This window comes from Agelaius phoeniceus, chromosome 10 (genome assembly GCF_051311805.1).
Source record: "Agelaius phoeniceus isolate bAgePho1 chromosome 10, bAgePho1.hap1, whole genome shotgun sequence".
Classification (NCBI taxonomy): domain Eukaryota; kingdom Metazoa; phylum Chordata; class Aves; order Passeriformes; family Icteridae; genus Agelaius; species Agelaius phoeniceus.
In genome coordinates, this window is record NC_135274.1 from 26,699,039 (window position 1) to 26,722,773 (window position 23,735).

General features: G+C 50.7%; 1 protein-coding gene across 16 annotated transcripts in view; it reads right to left on the reverse strand.

The window, feature by feature from the left end:
* The window catches only part of MBNL1 (muscleblind like splicing regulator 1), a 64,582-nt gene that overhangs the window by 14,844 nt on the left and 26,003 nt on the right, over positions 1-23,735 (reverse strand). For 15 of the 16 annotated variants that reach the window (XR_013183557.1, XM_077183591.1, XM_077183593.1 and 12 more), the window contains 3 exons: positions 7,525-7,695; positions 5,313-5,513; positions 177-434 (listed from right to left, as the gene is read on the reverse strand). Coding sequence is in view for 15 of the 16 variants with exons in the window: in XM_054638962.2 (XP_054494937.1) it covers positions 177-434; positions 5,313-5,513; positions 7,525-7,695 (630 nt within the window). In the remaining variant the exon portion in view is untranslated. Of the gene's footprint in view, positions 1-176; positions 435-5,312; positions 5,514-7,524; positions 7,696-7,784; positions 7,804-23,735 lie in introns of those variants that run through there. The other variant, XM_077183596.1, reaches the window with a different exon arrangement.

Consider the following 23,735-nt stretch of genomic DNA (forward strand, 5'->3'; position numbering starts at 1 on the left):
TCAATGGTCTGGAACTACTTCACAGCAGATCTGGCACCACATGCTGAGAAAGCTCATTGCACCGGGTAGTGACCGGGGTCCCCAAGCACACGCACCCTCCTCAGCAAGGACAAACACACATCCACCATTGCCTCTCCTCAATGTACGTCTACGTCCACGAGCGCTCCCACACTCACCATGGCAGCTGCAGTCGCTGCTGCTTGGGCAGCTGCAGCTTGGTTAACCTGGTACTGGGCAGCCTTGATCTTGGCTTGCAGGTGTGCAGGAGGGTGAAAATATTTGCACTTTTCCCGGGAGCACCTCCCTTTGATGTAATCCATGCAGACGGTGACGGTGTTGTCGTTGGTGTCGATCATGGCGCTGTCGGCGGGGTGAGCGAACCGGCAGTCGTTCTCTCCCCTGTTGCAGTTCCCACGCTGGTACTCTCGACACACCTGTGACACCAGGAAAAGAAAGACACTTACTTTGGGTGATGGGTGTCACAGGCACGGCTTGGAGCAGAGACAAGCTTTCTGAAAATCTGCCAGAGCACCATGAGGAAGGGGCCTGGCCCAGGTGGTGCACTGCAGTGGGATGGGGGGCTCAGGAACCTGGCAGCAGAGACTGGCTTCCCCAGAGCCACTTCTGCTGTCAAGGAGCATGAAACCCCACCGTGACCAGAGCCAAGCACACAGCAGGTGTCACTCTGGCTCCCACTGAGCTGCCCAGGGGGCTGTTTCTGTCTCCTGAAATGTGCCATGGCTGCTCTTGGGCACCACCCAAGCACCCCAAGGTGCTCAGCCATGCCCTGCAGTGACCTGGCTGTGCTCCATGTGCTCATTAGGGTGAGTGGATGGTGTGTGGGCACCCCCAGGGAGCCCCACCGGGTGGGCGCTCTGTGTCCATGTGCCCCCAGGATCCAGGCACCTGCCAGGAGACAGCAAGCCGAGCCCACGGTGGTGGCACAGCCTCTGTGCTGCCCAGCCATCACCCTGGGGAGGTGGGGAACAGCAGCAGCACACCCAGAGCAGCCACTGCCAGCAGCCAGCTGGAGCTGAGGGCTCAGACACTGCAGCTGCGTGGGTGACAGCCCCTGCAGTGTCCCCAGGGGCTCCAGCCAGCCCCGAGCCCACTCAGACACAGACTGTGCCACCAGTGTGACAAGCACCAGCCCCCTCTGCACACGTGCCAGCCCTGTGTCTGACACACTGACTGACAGACTGACGTGGGCTCCTGTCACGGTCAGCTCTCCCCAAACTGCCAACAAAACACACTCTGCATCCCAGATTTCCAAAGGCCGCAGGAAACAAAGGGACAAAAGCAACCAGGTCTGCATAAAAATAAAACCCTTTAGCAGATGGAATTTCCTGTTCAAGGTGGGTGCCTGTGAGCTTGGATCATAAGTATTTCCTCAAGGACCTCAGCTCTGATCCCTGCAACAACCCAGATTTGGTGGTGGTTTGGTTTCCCTTCATACCAGTTCTCTGGCTGCTGTTTAACCCTCGTGCCACTGCCTGTGCCACCTGCAAATCCTCCATGGGTATGAACTGACCCCTGCAGGACCAGGACCAGGTCAAAACATTTGTCCTGTGTGAAAACATTTGTCCAGGGCCATTCCTGCAGGACCCTGCTCAGGAATGGGCTTTTTTTACGTGGTGACAGACTCCAGGTATGCATTGGCACCTGAGCCACCTGAGTCAAGCCCAGCCCCGCCATGGCCCCTGCTCATCCTGTGCCCTCTTGCTCAGGGCCCATAGAACAGATTCTGCAGCACGCCAGAAACAGCTCAGGCAAATTCCTGGGCTGGAAAAGAACCACTGGCCTGCCAGGTAATCCTGCAGCCACATCCCTTCCCTGGTCCTGTCCCCTGCAGTGACACATGCCAGCCAGCACAACAGTCCTGATCTGATCACCCACAGCTGACCAGTCCAAGAACTTCTAAGCTGCTTCTTTCTGGCAAAGCATGGCATGTAAGAACCAAGCAAGAAACAGCAGCTTGGCTGTGGTCATTCCTGACTTGGGAACACTTCTAATAGAAATGATGGCATTCCAACAGAAACAGCTGGTTTTGATAAAGTGTTAGGCAATTCCTTTTTCTCTCGCTGTCCTTCTTGCTTCTTTTCTGTTCACTGAAGAACCACACTTTGTTTGAGATATTTCCTGCAGGGGAGGAGTGTGAGGAAAGCTGTGGAAAAGCCTGAAGCCATGACATTTCCATCCTGAGATGCAGATTCCTTACAGGAGTGGCTGAAAGCACTGGACACCCAACACCTGCACGCTGTCAGTGTGAAATCCAGATGAAAGCCATCCCACTGCTAGTATCAGTCACTGACCTCACTTCACCAGGACTCACATTAATTCAGGAGACACAGTGCTGCCCGACAGAGCTGTGGTGTCTGCCTGCATCCCTGAGAACCCCAGGTGTGCTTACTGAGAGCTTTCAGCCTGGGAACAGCCTGGGTCTGTGTGCCAGAACGTGTGCTGACTTAATTCCTGCCAGAGTATATCACTCTTGAAAACAAATATTTTAAATTCTAAGCAGAACCAATCATAGTCCAAGATTAGATGCTAACATCATTGTGGTTATTTTTCTCCAGGACAGTTCATTCCAAGGGAGAGGGAGTGAGTGGAGCCTTATAAAGCTCTGATCATGCCATAACAAATGGCATTGCCACAGCTGCAGCTCCCTGGAAGGGCAGGTAGACACTGCTGGCTCCTCTGGGAGGTAACAGCCAGGTCATGCAGAATCTCCAAAATCCATTCTGCATTTCTGTAGCCTATAAAGTACATTCAAATATTTTGCTGCTCATAAAATTTACATGCTTGTTTAGTGTTTGGATACTAAATTTGGATACTCCAGATCAGATGACCACTGTACTGGAAAGCATTTGCAAATTATGTTCTCACCTACATGTTTCACTGCTTAAACTGAATTTGCAGAAGGGAAAAACAGTATTGTGACCCTGAGAGTGCTGCTCTAGCATGTCCCTCTCATGCAGAGGAGTTTGGCTCAGCAGTGCACCACTTCTCTGAACAGCAGCATCAAGAGAATGCAGCCTCCAGAGGGACAAATCCTGCCTGCTGAGGTCCCAGATGACATCAGCTCCCTGTGCACAGCGGTCACAGCCCGTGGCCAGCACCAGGGCTGCCCTGGAGGGGCACATAAAGGGTGCTCCTGCTTCCCTGGCTGCTTGGGGACAATGGGTACATCCTGCTTATGACCAGGCTGCTTTTGAGGCCTCATGTCCCACACTGACCATCCATGGGCACTGCAGGGCTGGAAGCACAATCAAACACAGCAGCTGATCTTGGCAGCACAACCCAAAGGGTTCCCACCATAGGCATCCTCCTCTCCATACTCATTTCCAAATCCATAATGATTTATTTATGAATTTACCTAATTGCATTTTGGTTTAAATCCACCTCTGGCAGGTGTCCATCTTTAAACAGAGTCCTCAAGGGAAAATCATCCCTGGGTGATTACAACCAGCCACCTCTGTGCCAGCTCAGAGCTCGCACAGCTGCCTCCCTGCAACCTGAGCATGCTTTGGGGAACGCTTCCCTTGGGGAAAACATCTCTAAAAAGGGAAATGATGTGATCCCACAGGAGGGTGACCTGTGGTGATGTGAGCTCTGAGAATAGTGACAGCGGCAGCGGGAAATGCTGGCTGCCAGATGACCTCCACACTGCTCCCAGCTCGCCCCTTCCGAGCAGCAGCCTGTCACTCAGGGATGCAGCTAAGGAAGAGGAATTCATTTCCCTTGGAAGGAGAGTTAATCCCTGTTAGTGCAGATGCACAGGCAGAAGGAACAGAGTTACAAATACAGCAGGCTGCATAAAACAGAGATCCTTCTTGCTCCTCCCAGCATTCTCCCTGAGCTCAGTGAGCAGACCCACTGCCAGAAGGGAGACCAGCAGCCTTGAGCCCTCACCCTGCCGTGTCCAGCACACACCAGGTGACAGCACACACCAGGTGACAGCACACACCAGGTGACAGCACACACCAGGTGACAGCAGAGCAGCCCGGCTGCTCAGCCTCCCCTCTTGCTGCCTTTTAACCCAGCCAGGGCTGCCAAGCACCTGCTCTCAGGCTGTGCCCAGGGGCTGAGCTCTATGTTCTCAGGCTGTGCTTTCAGGATGTGATCCACACTCTCAGGCTGAGCTCCATGCTCTCAGGCTGAGCTCCATGCTCTCAGGCTGTGCTCTCAGGCTGTGATCCACACTCTCAGGCTGTGCTCTCAGGCTGTGCTCCACACTCTCAGGCAGTGCTCTCAGGCTGTGCTCCATGCTCTCAGGCTGTGCTTTCAGGCTGTGCTCTCAGGCTGTGATCCACACTCTCAGGCTGTGCTCTCAGGCTGTGATCCACACTCTCAGGCTGTGCTCTCAGGCTGAGCTCTATGTCCTCAGGCTGTGCTTTCAGGCTGTGCTCCACACTCTCAGGCTGTGCTCTCAGGCTGTGATCCACACTCTCAGGCTGTGCTCTCAGGCTGTGCTCCATGTTCTCAGGCTGTGATCCACACTCTCAGGCTGAGCTCCATGCTCTCAGGCTGTGCTCTCAGGCTGTGATCCACACTCTCAGGCTGTGTTCTCAGGCTTTGCTCTCAGGCTGAGCTCTATGTTCTCAGGCTGAGCTCTATGTTCTCAGGCTGTGCTTTCAGGCTGTGATCCACACTCTCAGGCTGTGTTCTCAGGCTGAGCTCTCAGGCTATGCTCCATGCTCTCAGGCTATGCTCTCAGGCTGTGCCCCAAGCTCACGGCAGCCTGCAGCCTGTCCCTGGCTCCCCGCCCACGCTGCCAAAGCACCGATAAGGTGCTAAAAACACTGTCAGGCCTTTCAGATAAGAGAGATTCGGAGCGAGGGAGAGCAGCAGCTCGAGAGCACCGACACTTGTCAGGGTTGTAGCAGGGGTGATAAGCCAGGTGCGGGAGGCCAGCAGGGGAGCGTGGGCACCGTCTGCCCCAGCCAGAGAGGCCGAGTCATCTGCACCCAGCAGCTGCAGCTCTGCACCTCTCCCTAGTGCTCAGGGGCTGTGCCCCCACCATGCCAACGCCTTCTGGGCACACACTAACGGCTTCGTGGCACCCTTGCTGCTGCCATGATCATTCCTAAACATTCCCATTTCTTTCTGCGAGGGAGGGTCAGAAGCAGAGTGGCAGCCTGAACTTACGGTACAATCACTCATCACTCCTCGTTCCTACCATCACACAGATACCACATTACCAGCCCAAGTGAAACCTGCATTATTTGCTTTCACAAGGAAAGTATTTCCCACCCAGAAGACATAATAAATGATAGCATTTGTGAGAGGAAGTTCCAGCAGCCAGCTCCTACCTCCAGCCTGTCTGTCCTCATCAGCTTCTGGGCGGCGGCGGCGGCGGCAGCAGGAACCGGCACGCCGGGGTTCCCTGTCACCAGCATCGGGGCCGTGGGCAGGATCTCAGCAGGGACCAGGCCTGGGGACACGGGCCCCAGGTAGGGGTTGAAGGCGGCTGACGCGTTGGTGGCTAAGCTCGGTGCGACAGAAAACATTGGCTGCAAGGGGAGACAGGGAAACAGACACTTAACATTTGGTGTGCAGCAGCTTGCCACGCTGTCACCAAAACAACTCTTCAGCATGCCCTGGAGCTGAACGAGGTGAGTTTCTGCTGCTCACTGGGAAGGAGCATTTGCTGTGTTTGTGGCTCATGGGGTGTTGTTGTTGCAATGAGCAAGAGCACGGGACAGGGATTCCCCCCAGCCTCTGCTGGTTCTGCTGCTCCAGCTTCCCTGCACACTCACAGCACGTGGCAGCTCCTGAGCAAACTCACAGAGGATCCACCCTCCAGCAATGCCATAATGAATGACAGACACTCTGTGGGGTCACAGAGAGCCTGGGGCTACCAGGGGGACATGGCCACACCAATACAATGCTGGCTCTTGGGGAAAAGGCATCTGAGAGCCCTGACAAAGCATCAGCCACACTCGACTTCAGGGACACACAAAGCTTTTCTGACCCTGGCACAGCTAGAGCTGGCCCAGGATCTCCTGAGGTTCCACAGCCACAATCCTCCTGTTTTACAAACAGGCTGGCCATGCAGATAATCAGACACTCACTGCATCAGGGAGATGCTTTAGTTAGGCTAAAACATTAAACCAGTGGAAGAAACAGCACATGCAAACATGATTTTATTTTGTTTGTTTGCACGTTTTCAAAAGAGAGTCAAGTGCCCTTGTGGGTGTGAAGATAATTGGGTGTAGAGCCCAAATAATGCTGTGAAAACCCAACACAGAGCTGCTACACTGCGGCAAGGATTAAATAACTCTCCTGCCCCCAAATGCAGTGTAACTGCCAAATAAAATTCAGCCAGGAGTGTTTGTCTTTCACTATGTAAATAAGGCAGTTACTCAAGGCATTTAGGTTCTTTTCCCCAACTAATTTTTAGAGGGAAAAACAACTACTGACTTAACACAACTCTTTCTCTGTTTCATATCAATTTAAGGCAGACAGCAGAGAAGAGCACATGTTTCTGTATATCTGAGGAAATGACTGAATTGTTTGGAAGCAAGAGACATTGGAAATAATGAACAAAACCATGCAGGGATTACTGGAGAAAACAGAATGAGAGTTGTGTAAATGGGTATAATTTCTGTAATGCTTATGATTCTTCATCCATGTGAATGAAAAACAACCTGGCAAATATTACAGGAAATTAAATATTACCCTTAAATACACTATTAATTAACTGCACTTTTCATTACTGCGTTATCAGCTATGTAATAATGAACTTCAAAATACAACCAGTCTGTTAGTGTGTAACTTAAGAGATGTTGGTGTTTGATTTCAGCCCAACACACTCAAACAGACACCTGTGTGCCTGCTGTACAGCAAATAAGACCACCCCATTTATTTTCTACTGAGCTTATTTTCTAGCAATATAAGTATCCTGCAGCCTTTTGACCACTGCAGAATAACAGCAAGTTACCAGAGCCAGCTGGCATTGCTCTGAGGCTCACAGGGACATTGTGATGTGCTGCACAGTCAAAGTGGGGACATGCCCCTGTCCTACAGCCCCACCAGCTCACGGCCAGGGCACAGAGCCACCCCAGCTCTCTGCTGCTGGATGGGCTCACACTGACTCATGCACTAGCCGTGGTCAAGCTGAGCCTAACTCCCCCTGAACTAAAGCTCAATTCCAGCAAGCAATTCTTGGGGACAGTTCCCTTGAGTGAAGGGAAAACACCCAGTGGGCATCCTCTCAAAGCCAGGGGTTTCCTAGAGCACATAATATTGCAAAGGAAACGAAAATCTCATGCAGATCACTCGCTTACCAAACTCTGAGAATAAAGATGCAAAAGACAAATTAACCCAAGATTACTGAAATAATTAAAAACATTACTTCAGGCAAGGCAGAATTAAGCAACACAAAGACATCCAGAGGGGCATTTCAGTGATTTCAGAGGGGCCTTTCAGTGGGTTCCTCTCCCATTCCCGAGCTCTGTGGGGTTTCCCTGGCGGGGAGCCTGTGCTGCCTGCTCTCCTGAGGGACCCCTGGGGCGCACGTACCACGGGCTGCAGCGGGGCTCCGGGCATCATGGCATTGGCCAGCTGCATCTGCTGGGCCAGCATGGCCATGTTCTTCTGCTGGATCAGGTTATTGCGGCCATTGATCTCCAGCTGCGTTTTTAAGTGTGGTGGTGGGTGAAGATATTTGCAGTTTTCCCTTGAGCATCGACCCTGAAGAAGAGAATGGACACATAGGATTAGAAGCTGCATCTTTGCTCCTTATGCCATGGGCTAAAGCAAACACAAGCAGACACACTTACCAGATAGCTGGAAAATGAGACCTTACATGAGCACAATGTAGAAGTCAGAGCAAATTACTGCTAAATGGGTAGCATGGAACTACAGCATGTGTCGCTGGAATCAGAGGAGCAGTTAACCAACCTGAAATCCAGATTAAACTCAACGTCCTCATTTCAGTGCTGGGGTTTAGGCTGTGCCACAAGTCTCTGGATGAGATCCAAAGCCCGGCAGTACGTGTTGTACACCCCAACCTCTCAGTGTACTTCATACACTCAAATGCTTTACGGCCATAAAAAATCATTCCTGTGATCTAATGCAATGTCCTCTGGCTCCCAGGAAACAAGGAGCCTCACTGCTTCCCCACTGAGACCAGCATTTCTATCTACCTGTCTAGGAGATGGTCTTTAAGGAAAGCTATTTACTCAGTTATACCAGAATATACCACAGCCCCAGGTAAATTGTGCTTATGCTTCACTATCACCAGCTACTATCACTTACATCCTCCTTGTTTGCATGTAGCTCTGGAGCTCAGGGCACCTTTAACCTCCAATCTCTTCTAATTTACAGATCTTAGCGAATTTCCCAGGAGAAATGCAGACTTGTCTGTCTGGGAGCAGGATTTCTTGTCTCACTTTTATTCCATGGACCTTTACAAATGGCCCACAGAGCATCCAGAAGCTGGAAGTCACAGGCTGGAAACCAGTGGCACAGATCTCCCAGAACATGGGCAGCATTCATCCCCTGCCCCTGCAGAGAGCAGCTCCCAATTATCTGTCACTGGATCCTGCTAACTGCATCAGCAGAGGGCAAGGCAGATTTTCGTCTCTCTGAACCTTCTCTGAACTCTCTTCCAACCATTACAAAAGCAATATCATAAGTGAGTAAATTCAGAGGTGGCAGGGGATGCTGCAGTGCCCTGCTGGGCCACACCAGCACAGCGGAGGATTAACCCAAGCAGTCCTGCTGGACTAAAGCTCAGCACAAATGCTCCTGAGCAGAGGCCCTCAAGGCAGTGGGGTGAGGGGCAGAGGGCCAGCGCGGTCCCTGGGTGTCCCAGCCACGCTCAGGTGCCGGGGGTGCTTTGCCCCAGCCCTGGGCTCAGCAGTGCCAGGCAGTGCCCGCTGAGCCCAGCTCAGCCCCTCTGACTGCACCGAGCCTGCAGCAGCTGCCACACAAACTGCTCACTCTTACTGGAAGGTGGCTCAAGCACACCTTTGCTTTGCTCTCCTTGCAGCAGTAAGTCTCTTAATTTCATGCTGCCTCTCCATTTCTTTTTTTGGTGTTTAATACATAGATTTATTTCCTACTCTGTATAGTTCACTTTCATTGTCAGAAATGAAGGAATGCCATCCACTCCAGATGGGAGCAGGATGTGCCTGACCTTGCTGTGTTCAGCCTCCTGTGACACCCCATCAGGTGCAGCACCGGGCTCAGCACGGTCTGGTGGTCAGGACTTGCATTGGGAGCATTTTTCACCTTGCCTTCAGGGGAGCAGGAACTTGTACCCATCCCCAGGCACCTTCCCACAGGGCAGAAGCATCCCCAGCTACTCACCATGGCTTTACTCCCCACAAAGGACGAGGCCCTTTGTGTGAACACTTACAGAATTGTGGAAAACGTGGCAAACTCAGACAAAAGAAAATGACCAATCACGCCTTGGAAAAACCACTCCCAAATTCTACATTCAGAAATTCCAGGGTATTCCTAGAAGACCTGGATCCTCTGACAGTACACCTGGGTTTTTCAGACCTGCACACGGGTGAACAGGAAATGTGCCCATTTCTGTGCAGTCACCACCAGGCTCTTCCCCACAACACCAGTTTTGTGGGAAGCACAGCATAGCCTGTTTTTAACATCCCACACTGTATGTTAGGAATACAACTGCAGCTTTTGCTCTATGACAATAATCTCCTTCCAGAAAACATCCTGGTTGTATATTTAGTAATAGAAAAGCTTTCTTGGGATCCCCTTCTGACACTGCAAGCTCCTTTACTGGCTGAGTCTGTGATTCTGCAATTTGAAGTGGCTATTCATGGTCAGACCTACAACCCTCTATCATTTAACAGGCCACCTCCTAAAGACAAAAGAAAAATCTTGTGGCCAGCAGCGACTCCAGTGAGCGCTGCACATCCCACCTGCCCTGCATGAACACACACCACCCCCTCACTATGGAACAGTTATTAATGCCTGACAGAATTTTCAGTCGCTGAAACACGTGTGGATGTTCTGGGGGTGCTGTAGCACCCACTGCTGCTGCTGGAGCTCCCTCAGCCAGGGGCTGTGCCTGGGGCTGCCAAGCAGAACCAGCAGCCACAGCTCAGCAGTGCAGCTGGAGCACAGGGAATGCTTCTGCTCCAAAACAAACACACAAACACCTCCCTCTGACAGGGAGCACAAATCCCTGCGACCCGGCGCATTTGAACCCGAGCAGGAGGATGGCTGCTACATACCATCAACTATTGCCTGAAAATGGTAAAACTATTTATCCTGATGCCCATGGCTTTTACAGGAAAACATTTAACTCCATCTAAGCTATGGTTTCCTTTTTAAAAATAAACTGCTTGCAGGAGCTTTGTGTGGAGGCTGCCTGCCACATTCAGAGAAACCCTTTTAATATCTGTATTTTAATATTCAGGACCTGCGTGGCTGCCCTGGAGCAGCCTGCAGCCCCGTGAGTCGGTGACTGACACCTCTGAGGCCAGCCAGAGGCAGGGCTGCAATCACTGAGCCTCCACACAAGGCTGATGCACAGCCTGTTTGCAGACCAGCCCAACACCTGCTGGAGGGGTCACTGCCCCCAGCGGAACCACGGTGCCTCTGCCCAGAGCTGATCCCACACGGTACCCAGAGCTGGGCAGTGCCCGCCCTCTGGAGCCTGCAGCTCCCCAGCTGACAGCCCAACAGTGCTGCCATGGGGGGCTGTGGGTCTGGACACTCACAAACAACTCTCGGAGCAAGCAGAATGCCAGCTGGGGCAAACACACATCTGGGGGCAAGGAGGGGAGGGCATCACCCCTGTGAAGCCCCCTCAGCTCCCCCAGGGCTGCTACTGATGGCAGCACTCTGCAGACACTTTTTAAAGTGAATCCTTTCATGTGAAAACACACCAAAGCGACCACTTAATGACGTCTTTGTGTGTGATTCTTGTACGTAAAAGCCTCAACCCCTCTAATGGATCATTTGGCTAGCACAGCTAATAGCACTCCTACGGGAGCTGTCCTACTGCCATGAAATACAACAGGATTTAAAAAAAGAAAGAAAAAAGCAAACAGAGCAAGCAGACTGCCAGCACACCCAACAGAAGGAGAGACACCAGCTCAGCAGCAAAACCCTCCCTGCTGCTCCTGCTGTCTGTGGGTCCCTCCTCCTCCTCAGCCCCGAGGGAGCACAGAACGATTCCCAGTGCCACAACAGTGGCAGGAGGATGGGGACAGGGGACATTCACACCGGTGCCACTTTCCTCTGCACCCACAGTGATGTCAACTGAGCACCTGTCCAGCCCCAGCCACCCTGCCCCGGGGTAAGGTGGCTGCTGGGACACACCCAAGTGACCCCAGTTCTCATTTCATAACAGCATTAGCAAATGCATCAACCACATATGGATGTACAAGTACTTACATCAATTCTTTAACTTTTACAAATTTTATTTATATTTATGTACTTAAAATTTTATGTATTTTTAACATCTATATAAATATTCAATGCGCTATGTGGTTGATCTTGGTATTACTACCAATGTTTGTATATCCCCACGTCTATACAGACAGCACATACGTATCGATCCATCGGGATTTACACTGACACTCCCAGGACACACAGACTCTGCAGCCTGGCATTGAACAACAGCTCATTTCCTCCCAAGCAGCCCTCCACGTGCCCCCAGCCAGTGCCGTACCCCAGCCCACGAGGGAATTGCGTTTTTCCAAGGGGTGCAGAAGGAGCAGCCTCCCCCAGCCCGAAGGGCAGCCCAGGGCTCACAGCACCATTGGGAACCACGAGCCCTTCCCAGCGAGAGCCCCAGCTGCTCCTTGAACCTCCAGCGCTGCCAAATCCTTTCAGAGCAATCTCTGCTAATCCATACGATGCTCACTCGGGCGCACAGTGACCCACAGTTTAGGAGGAGAAAGAACACGGCTTTATGTCCGGATCAAGTACAACACACGGCAGATTTAATCTGTTTATCAGTGCAGATTCCCGTGGTGCCCAGCTGCAGGTGGCCACAACAGTGGGATGCTGAGCAGGTACTGGGATTGCTGTGATCCACGTCCTGCTCACAGCTGCAATCCCCTGACAGTCACTCGACAGGCACAGGGCACTAACAGAACCTTCACCTGAAATGTGCCCTGAACACACAAAGCAAATAAGCAGCAGCAGAGGGGTGAGGCCCCATCACTGTGCCAATCCCCCTGCACAGAGCTCGGGACTGAGCCCATCACGGGCACCCGCTGCACAGGGACCCCAGCTGGGCACCCTGACAGCTGGAAATCACTGCTGCACTCACTGCTGGATTTTCAGACACTGGAAATCACCGTTGGAATTGAATCCTGAAATGCCAGCACATCCACATGTTTGGGGTTTTTACTGACAGAGTTTATATAAGAATTATACCTTTCCTGATTTTCTTGTTATCCTTTTAGTTGTATTTTTCTCTTATTTTTAGCAAGGACAGTACATTGACATGCTGTTTTCAATACAATTTAAACATTATTAGAATACATTTGTCAGACAAATATATTATTGACTGAAAAATAATTCCCCAACATTAGTGGGGAAAGTAATTATTAAAGTATTATTTTATTCAAGTAAAGTTAAATGATAAATTCTGACTAAAATTTGGGAAGTTTACTAAACTTCATTTCAAAATAGGATTTGAGTTTACAACTGAGCACAGGTGAAACAAAGCACTCTGAGAGGAAAAGCTCTAAAAGTGAAATTTCATAGCATCATAGAGTCACAGACTTGTTAGGGTTGAAAGTGACCCTAAAGATCACCCAGTTCCAATCCTCCTGCCATGGCAGGGACACCTCCCACTGTCCCAGGTGCTCCAAGCCCTGTCCAGCCTGGCCTTGGGCACTGCCAGGGATCCAGGGGCAGCCACAGCTGCTCTGGGCACCCTGTGCCAGGGTCACACCACTCACCACCCTCACAGAGAAGAATTTCTGCTGAAAGAAGAAATTTGCCTGGACCTATCCTTATAGATAAATAAAACATTTTTCTGAAACCAAGGTCAGCCTCAAATGGGAACTGTTCTGGGGATCAATGTCAAAGCCTGGAGATAAGATTTCAGTTTAATCCCCTGAGCTCTGCTCCGAGATGCCACTTTTCTGAGAATGTGGAAAGCAGAGAGTGAGCCCTGCCCAGGCGGACAGCAGTGGCACAGGTACCTGTGCACAGGCACAGAGCGGGTCCATGGCACGGGGGAGCAGTGGCTGCTGGCACCTGCAACAGCCAACAGCTGCTGTCCCAGCATGAGGAACTTCCCCCCAGAGTGTACAAAGGACCCAAGTTTGAATGAGCAGCATGAGAAATGATCTTGACTCCCTTTCAGCAGTGCCACACCAAAATCTCCGCGGAGCCGCGCGCTCTGCTGGCTCTGTGAGGGCTGCTGGCACCTGAGAAAACACACCCAGCATGTTCCACTGCTGGAAACCCAGGGGCTGCAGGGCATCCCGTGAAATCCCTGAAAGCAGCATGGATTCCTGATTTTCAGGAACACAAACAGCTCCAGGTCCCTGACTGACACATGCAAGAGACATTTTACAACACAATAAACTGCCTAAGATGGAATCATACTGCTCAATGACATCCAAACCTTTCTACTCAATTACCACACACCTCCAGGAGTGCCAAAAGAACCCAGAGTGGCTGTGGAGGCGGTGGGGAGAGCTGTCAGGACTGGGACAGAGCTCCTTGGGCATTACAGAGCCCTCAGCCTGTCAGAGCAGCAGGGACCCTTGTGTGGGTGCCATACCCACTGACAGGCTGCCTTTGGCAGCTGACACCAAATTCTGCCTCTGGCCACCAAAAATTTGACACTCTGGCTTTTCTGTATAGTTTGCTTACATGATAAACAAATTAAGGCCATTCAGTCTACTCAGCAATAAAACCAAAGAGAGGCCAATATAGCACCCTTGGCACCCAGGACGGGCTGCTGGAGGAGGCAGGGTGCACGTCACCCTCACGGCTCTGGAGTTCCAGAGCAGTTTAGTCTGATGGCACTGCACCACTAAACACCAAGCGTGGAGATCCATTTCCACAGGGGTCTGAGGGACCATAAAGTCCATCAGAGCAGGTAAAAGGTGGATATTGAACCCCTTAGAGCAGCATGGGGGGGCCCACAGGTTTGACAGTGAAGGTTCGTGGCTGTCACCAGCACAGTGCCACTGACTAGAGGTGTGTGGGGAACTGGCCAGTGCTGCCCTGCCTTGCAAACCCAAAGAACAAGAGAAGTTCACACAGGAATGGAAGGAAAACCACTCAGAGCTTCCAGTAACAGGACACATCAGGCCAGTGGACGCCTCTTCCAGCCAGAATCCCACTGTGACTGAAAGGACAAACCCACAAATGCACTTGAGTAAGGCAGAAAGGAGTGCCACTGTCCAACAAGAATTGCAGGAACTAAACAAAGTTGAAGAATTTCTCTTTTGGAAAAAAAAAACCCAACCAGGGAATCTTTAACAACTTCTAAGAAAAAATTCCACCTGTTTTCCACAAGAGGGAACTTTTGACAAGACATTGATTCCCTACAAAACACCCTTTAAAATCAGTCAGTGCAGCTTGCCAGGACCAGCGGCAGAAAGGAGACCCTCAATCAGCAATTCAGGAGGAATTAATGAACCCAGCCACATTCACCTATGAGGGCAACACACGAGCCTCATGCCCAGAGGCACCCACAGCCCAGCAAGAGCCCCCAGCACCGCGGTGCCCACCCCAGGGCACTGCCACATCCCCCTGAGACAATTCCCCCCTCAAAGGGCACTGCTGTGTGCCCCTGCCAGGGACCACCACCTCCCACCCCAAGGCACCCTCCTATCCCACACCTTTCCTCCTCCCTTCTGTTGGCTAGCAGTTAAGTACCCCTGGTCACTTTGAATTTTATTTTTTTTAATAGCTCATACTGTCTGGTTTGAAGTAAAAATCAAAGAACAATCATTAAAAGATAAAGATTAGGCTGACAGAAAATTAGCTTTGCATCTTTCCTTAAATGTGCAAGACAGACTGAACACAGCTCTTCTCCCTTTACTCTCCACCATATCATATTTATCACATAAGTAGACTTGTTAGCCTTGGCCTTTGTTTCTGCACGTGTCACCACCATAAAACCCGTGGAGCCTAATGGGCACATTGCCCTGGAATTTGGCAATTGACAGAACTCAGCACGTGCAAAGTAAAACAATCAAAATTAGTACTTGTGGTTTAATTCTACGTATGAGAAACTGTTTGACATGCTGTGACATTTATGTGACATCAGTTTTCACACCCAATCTCTGCCAGGCACTATTCATCTCCTATGAGCTCTGTCCCTATTTGCTTCCAGATGAAGTTTCCCTCCCCACCTGTTGCAGTTCCTTGTCATTATTGCACCTGGGCACAAGCACCACCCAAGCCAGCAGCAGCTCCAGCAGGACCTGGCCATGTTGCTGGGGGCCTGAGGGCTGCACTGGGCTGTCCCCTGCTCTGTGGCACAGCAGCAGTGCCTGGCAGCCAGCAGCCCCTCCCAGGCCACGGACACCTCCCAGGTCCCATGGCACCATCCCACCCTCCCAGCACCAAGGGAAGCACCTCAAGCTGCTCTAAACGCTCAGCAAGCCTGAATAAGCCCTGGGTGGCAGCGCAAGGCCAGGCCCTGAGTCAGCTCTGCATGGCCACCCCTAACACACAAAAATAGCTTGTTTATTGCTCCTGAGGTATTATTTTTACACCAGGAGTACTGGGTGGCCACGGCTGCTGGCTGCTGCTGGTCCCAGTGGAGGCACGTGGTGGGGCCAGGTGCACGAGTCCTGCAGGGTGCTGGACTGGGGACATCCCCAGCCCGCCGGACCCCCTGCCTCGGGGCACAGGGGCTGGGACAGGCCCATGAGAGACACCTCCAGCCACTGCCCCCCTGCCAGCCATGCCCAGCACGCAGGGAGAGTCACCCTCCGCCTCCCCACGGCATCGGCCAATGCCTCCGGGACCTCCAGAGGGAAAACCCTCTCCCGAGCTGCTCCTGGGATTTCCCATGTCCGAAGGAAAGCCCTGCTAAATCAAAGTGTGCCTGTGGTTTCCAACAGGCAGGAACAATTCCTCTGTACACAGGAACACACCCATCAGGCAGGGATAGCTCAGCACTGCAACGCCGCCCTGGCTGCACCCGTGCCAGGTGGGCTCACATTGTGAACCAAAGGGCAGCTCTCCCTCCACAGATCCAACAGTCCACAGTGCATTCCTGCAGCATCCAGGTGATGCTCTCCTGGGGTTCACAGCTCTCTATAAATCCTGGCTTTAGTGGAAATAAGTCCAACAGAGTGAAAGTGAACATCCCTGAGGGCCACAAATAACAAATTAAGAGGCAAGTGGGAACAGGACAGAGCAGAGTGGGACAGCGGCAGAGGAAGCTGCTGGCAAGCAAATATTGCCCAACACGACAGCAGGATTGGGGAAAAACTGACAGAGTGGAATAACAGGAAGCTTAGTCACTTCTGGACAAAAAAAGCGAGCATGTGAGCAGGGCGGAGGGGAGCGGAACACCGGGATGGATGGGAGGGCCCGGAGGGGAGCGGCGCTCCAGGGGCAGGGCAGGCATGGGATACCCTGCCCTGGGCACTGCCCTGGCCAGGGGAGGCTGTCCTGGGTGCCCCACTGCACCAAACCCTGCACACACTGCCCTGGCCAGGAGAGGCTGTCCTGGGTGCCCCACTGCACCAAACCCTGCACACACTGCCCTGGCCAGGAGAGGCTGTCCTGGGTGCCCTGCTGCACCAAACCCTGCACACACAGAGCAGGGTCCTGCACAGGCTCCCCCAGGGGAACTGTGACCCCTTAACCCACATATCCAGCTCCTCCTCAGCACGGAGAGCACCCCAACTCAGCATGGAGAACACCGGCTTGGGGTGGACAAGAAAACACCAGCAACAGCCCCCGGAGAACACTGTGCTGGTGATGGAATTACCATGGGTCTGGTGGCTCTCAGGCCAGCTGGTATTCAATCATAGAGGCACTTTGCAGAAGCCTCAGGAGTGGAGAGGAAAGCTGAAAGGAAGATCAGATTTCCCTGATGGCAACGAAAGTACCCATTACTGTTGAAATATGGTCTGCCCATCACTGATGAGGGGATAACAGCACTGGGTAAAGGGACTAGAAAAACACAAACCCAAGATTTTACTACATCATCCAGAGAGGCAAGAGAAAAGACAAATTTGAAGTAATTAGAAGCTAGATAAAGAAAGCCACCAAACCATGGCCAACTGATGAGAAGCTTGAGTAACAGTTTTTTACTGCTTAGGCAAATGAGGAAAGAAAAAGATATAAATAACTAAGGGTACAGCAGAAGAGAAATAAAAAAACTTAAACTAAGTTTATAGTTCAAAAATTCATACAGGGAAAACTCAATCTAAGCAATTCAGACTTTAGGGGCAAAAAAAAAAGATACCAAAAAATGCTGATGTATTCAACATCAGAAGGCAAACAGAGAGTTAAAAGTCTTTAAGAAAGAACAAATTGAAGCAAGCAAGTGTAGGAAAGGGAAAGTGTTGTGGGTAAACAAAGGCTGACACATCAGGTTTGTTTTACCTTGCAAGTGTGCATGAGGCCCAGTAAAAGCTTCCTAACCAAATAAACACCCCTGCAGTCCCTGCAGGAGCCACCGGGAGCGAGGGTAGGGCTGGAGGCCCCGCTGCAGCAGCACTGGGACCTCACATGCAGCACCACCTCCACTGTGCCTCTGGGACACACTTATCACATTTCTTTCAGAAAAACAAACCAAGCCTGGCCCCGAAGCACTCAGCAGCTCCATGGAAAAGCAAGAAGGAGCCGAGGACATGGGCCCGGCCGGGGCAGGAAGCTCCGTGTCCCGCGGAAGGCAGCAGAGCAGGGGCACAGAGGAGCACGCAGGGCACGGGCAGCGGTTGCTGAATCTCCCCGGTATCCCCACGATAACCAGGCAGCGCCGGGCCCAGCCTCCCTGCCCTCGGCTCAGTGTCCAGCCCCGCCCCTGGCATGCCCACAGCACGATCCAATAATCATTAACACTGCACATAGCAGCACCTACCAAAACTGCAAGTTTCAGCCCACACCAACGCTGAATCCCCTGCTCAGCTCTGTGCTGCACTGCTCAGGAGGGGAAGGCAGGACAGAGGGCTCAACAGGGCCTATGTCAGTCACAGGTTTTTTTCTCATACAGCTCAGGAATAATTTCCTGCACTAAGTGCTTTCCAGGCCTCTTAACATTGATATTGCAGATCAATGTTTCACAAAGACAAAGCTGTCTGATGGATGTGTGCACTCATTTAAGCATCTCTAACAGGCAGTGCTGCTGTAACTACACACTCTGCACCCCTGCTACCTTCTACCCCAGAGGTTTGGCCTTGCTCACTTTCCACATGAAACAAAATGACAGCAAAATGACAGAACAAAGACCTACTGTAAGGCAGTGTGCAAATAAAGACAGTATCTATCTGCTGTGTCCGCACCAGTGCAGTGCAAATACAATTACAGCTACCAGGAAACATTGCTTGCTCTCAGGAGCTCTCCAGCCTCTCTCTGTTAAAGCCTCTGCACAGGCTTTACTTCTAAAAATCCAACTCCTTGCTAGAACAAATACTCACACAAAGCAGGAGCAGGTGAGAGCCTCTGTGTGCTCAGAAATGCAGGGTGAATATTTGATGCAAAAGTCTTGAAAAGCTCAACTCTGTCAGGCACACAGTGAGGAGAAAAACGCTCAGGAAAGCTTATGAGATAGGTGACAATGACACCAGAGGAGCAGAAAGCTGTTTTTCGGTGTCTGTAAGGCCTTGCAGAGCTCGTGGGCATGGAGGAACACGGAGGTGCAGATCCACCTGCCCTTGCCGCGCTGTGAACAGAGCAGGTCAGCGCACACGGACCCGTGGCAAACACAGGTGGCAGGATTCATTTTTCTGAAGTTAAATAACCACAAAACATGCCGAGCACTGCTCTGCGGTCAGAATTCCCTTGGACAGTTTATTTTCACCTGCCATGTCCTGTCCCAAAGCAGAGCTGTGCCGTGCTCTGCTCCTCCTGAGGGCAGCTCGGCTCCCGGGCCCATCCCAGGAGGAAGACACAAAACCCCAGCCCAATGGCACACAGGAAAGAGGAGTAGTATTGTTTTACTTTACTTTACTTATAGAAGCAGACTTTCTGTAGGAAGCAGCATTCTCAGGAAGAATTTCTTTACAGAAAGGGTGGTCAGGCCTTGGCAGGGGCTGCCCAGGGAGGAGATGGAGCCCCCAGGCCTGGAGGTGTCCAAGCAATGACTGCATGTGGCACTCAGTGCTCTGGGCTGGGTGACAAGGTGGGGATCGGGCACAGCTTGGACTCAGTGATCTTGGAGGTGTTTCCCCCCTAAATGATTCTGTGGTTTCTGCTCCTGGCAGAGTGATGCTGTTGTAGGACATTTCGGCAGTGTCACTACCTTGGTGCACACGCTGAGCTGCAGGAAATGCCACCTCTGCAGATACTGTGAGTGTGTGTGACCTGAAGACTCAAACACTCTCACTTCAAGTGTTCAGCCACATAGCTGGTGGGAAATGAAAAACTTTCCATGTGTGGGAGCCAACTGAGCTGATGAAACAAACAGGAACATTCAGAGGGAGGACTGGCGTATCATGATCTCATTGCAGAAGCACTTTTTCCCCAAGTTCAGCATGTGTGAGGCAGAATCAAAGCTCCAGAGATGAGAGCATCAGCCTCGGGGCTGGGTTGCAGGGCTGCCTTACAGGTGCTTGCTCTTCAAAAACCTAATTTCTCTTTTAATATATTTCACTTAGATCTATGAGAGGAAACAACTTGTTTGTGAGTATTAAAAGGAAATAAAACATATATTGATTTCCTCTCTTTTCCATGACTTCTTTTTATTCTGAGACCTGACTCACTCTAAAAGTAGTAAAACAGCAAAGTAGTGAAATAGAAAATGAGAACTTTCTACCCCACAACCTCCCTACAAAGACACAAGCTGACGGTGACAGCTTTGCTCACCATTGTGCCCAAGAGCTCGGAACCCAGCGCTCCAGGGAGCTGGAGATGTGCTGCTCCCAACAGCTGATCCTGCTCTTCCCTGGCACCACTGCCTCTGGGAATCCCTGCCTCTGCAGCAGCACCCCCAGCACCTCTGGGAATCCCTGCCTCTGCAGCTGCCAGGGCTCAGACAGCTTCCTCACAACATTAAGGAGCAGAAGCTGAACCAAGTAATTTGTCAGGTGATCAAAACAGAACTTGAGCAGTCACTCAGAAACACTTAATTATTTGTCATTTAAACAGAACAGAGAAGAAAGAATGGAACAACTACAGATGGTGCTGGACAACTGACCCATGGCTGTACTCCAGACAACGATAAAATCCAGCAATGCTTTCCAAATTTTAAATATTAAATACGAGTGTATTTTTAGCAACTACGATTTTAAGTTTTTTTAAGCATAAAATAGCTTCTTAATTCACAAAAGGTCTTTGCAGTTTCTGAATGCTCCTTTTTGCGTAAAGTCAACACACAAAACACACAGCCTGAAAAAACCTGGAGGAGTCATATACACACAGACATAGCTTATATATAACATACAATGAGCTCACACACATACACAAACAGTCTACAGTGTGTGTGTGTAGCCCAAAGCAGAACAGCTGACAAGTATAACAAATAACTTCAACCTTCCAGTGTTGCTACTTTGTCAGTGTCTAACTCCTTAGGTATCTAAAATTACCGGAAACATCTAAACCATAAATATGAGACAAATGCTGTGTAGAAATATTTTACATTGTTACAAACATTAGCAGTGTCTTCAGCCAATGGACTAAACGGACAGGAGACCTCACTTCCCTTCTGATTTTCAGTGCTGGACTTAATGAAGCCCAATGCTAAAGGATTCCAACAAGGCAAAACAGAGGTGTGCTTTCCTCCACAGTTAAAAATAAAATCCATCGGCAAGTGTTGTTTTTCTCTTCAGATATATTTAATCACACCAGTAATCACATTTGGAACTAGGTGCAAAAGACCTGTTGCAAAAAGCTGGCAGAACCTGGGAACAAACAGATTTTGTCAAGGAATCTTGGAGCCTGCCTGCACACTCCATCCTGCGATATCTCCTGATCTCCCTGGCCTGCGCTTTGCTCTTGCCTCCCCATCCCCTCCCATCTGCTCACTCAGCTCAAACAGAGCTCTCTCTCCTGTGTTATCTGCCAGGTGCTATAACAGCATCTGACCTCTTCAGCCTTTTGTCTCTCTTCTGTCCCTCCCTTTAATTTCTTTCTCTCTTCTGCCTTGTCTTCTCTTCTACTTAGAGACTTAATCACCTTTACCACTGTCATAAAAAAATCCCATTTCCTCCTGTTCAGTGCAGCCACGGAGAAAAACCCAAGCCCTGTCCTGACTGCAGTGAGCTCATTCTGTGCTGCATGCCTGTTTTGCCAGCTGCAGCTGCACACACCATCACTTCTGCAGCAAATGCCCAGCCTAGGGAGGTGCTCCCTGGACTCACCCACCCCACCACACCCCTCCAGTATCACCTCGAAATTTAAATCAGAAATGATTTTTTTTTACTATGAAACAATTCCTTGTGTTCCACTGTCAACAAGAGCTTTGCATTTTAAAGTACTTTACTTGGAATTAAAGCTGCCATATCCATCCATCCATCCATCTGTCCGTCCATCCATCCATCCATCCATCCATCCCTTGCATGCCTAGCCCAAGGGAAGGACCTCACTCTGCTCCACAGACAGGAGGTGCAGCCAGCAATCAGCCAACAACAGGAGTAAATAACAACCAGTAGATACAAAGTGCTAACTCTTCTGTTTCCTCTAAGGAGGGCTTAGTGAGTGGGAACTCTTTAACCCTTCAGTTTGCCCAGGCAGGGGCTTTCCCAGCTCACCTGCATTTTTATTTAGTTACAGCCACTGCAGACATCCAGGCTGTCTCCTGACTCAGCTCGCTGCAGGGAAAATTTTACCAGGGCACCAGACAAGCAACGGTATGTCAATGCAGATGATTTTCTGAAAAAATCATCCACCCTACAGCCAGAAAGCAACCAGGGTTGCAGGCACAATTTCCCATCTGAGCAGGCTGTACACACTGACTGCACTGCACGAAAGGGGCAGGGACAGCAGCCCCAGCAGCCCGTGCAGCTGCAGCCCAGCCTGTCTCTGATGTGCTCCGAGCTGCTGCCTGCTGGATTCTGCACAAACACACTGCCAAGTGCACTCTTCCTTTCCACTCAGTATTTGCTTCACCAATGTCAGTTTACAGCGAGCCCCAAAGACCCAGAAAACATTTCATTCTGCCTATTCTTTTCAAAAGACTTCTGTTAAACATGCACTCTTGTTCCTGTATAACAGAACCAAGTAAGAAAAACTGTGCTCTTCCTGGCATTACTGTGGTGGCTAGTGCACACCTAAAAACCTGCCAGGCTCCTGGGGGGAGTGAGAACCTCTCCCTGAGACAGACAAAGCTGGAAAGATGCTCTCAAATTAACAAAACACAACCTCCTCCTCACCCAGTATCAAATACCAGCAATGAACCTGTACAGGATTTTAGTCTGAATCCCAGTCTAAAGAGAAAGATAAAAAGCAAGCAGAAAACAATGAGTTTTACTCCTGCAAAGTGGTAGTTAGCTACTACACCTGCAGCTACCCTGGCTTTGCTGCCTGCTCCCAGACTGCAGGGCTCTCCAGCATGTCCACACACAAATGACCCTGTCCCAGGGACACCACAGACCCCTCGGGCCTGAGCCAACGCCTGCCCATGACCTGCCCAACCACAAACTGCCCTGTTCCATCCCAGATTCAATGGAATGTTTGTTCCTCCTGGTCCCACAGGTATGTGCCCTCAACAGAGGCGGCCTTGCAGCCACCCACCCTCCACATCCTCACAGCTCCCTGTCTATGTCAGCTGTCTCCTGGTCCAGTAGGCACACGTGGGACAATTTCCATACTTTGCAATTCCTCTCTTTCAAATTTAAATCTCAATCTCATAACCATTTATGTCTCTACGTAAGCCTGGACTTAACCCATGCAAATTCAGTGAAATGGCACCAACATAAAGTAAACAGCTTTTCTCCCTCCCAGAACTGCTCCTCTTTTCAAACAGCATTCTCTCTTTTTGCTAACTCTCTGTACTATTTTGCCAAGTTAGGAATGGTCCAGAGAAATCTGGAGCTGAAGAGAGTCTTTCCAGGAACTTGACGGGACTTGAAGTGCTCTGAGATGAAGCTGGATCCAGACCTGCTCCCCCAGCCGGCCCCTTCCCCCTCCCGCTCCTGCCAGCAAACTTGGGAGGCATCATCAGCATTCTCCCATCAGAGCCCACCATCCCCTTCTGAAAACACACAGACCTTCTTGGGATCTCCAGGGCTGAGAGCTGAGAAGTCTATCCAGAGAGTGGAGCATAACGAAAAGGCAATCTGAGGAAGCAGCTTGCTAGTGCCAGGGTGAAGCCCTCCAGAAGCACTACAATGGATTTCTTCTTCTTCTTTAAAAATCCACTTCATCAGATCTATTTTCCTTTATTTGATCAAATATTGCAGTTGCTTTCAACTACCTCAATGTGTGTTCTGCATCAGTTAAATCCTGAGATGTTTCCTAATGAAGAGGATAAGTCGTAAGTATTTCAATAAATTCAACCATGAACCCGAAGGTTTTCTTACTAGCATAATCCTGTGTTTCAGGACTTGACAATTCAGTGTTGACTTAAATCTTATTTCAACAGCAGTAATCCTCCTAGCGGCCCTGTGAAACGGGGGCCAAGACAGCCCTCTGGATGAGGATAAAAG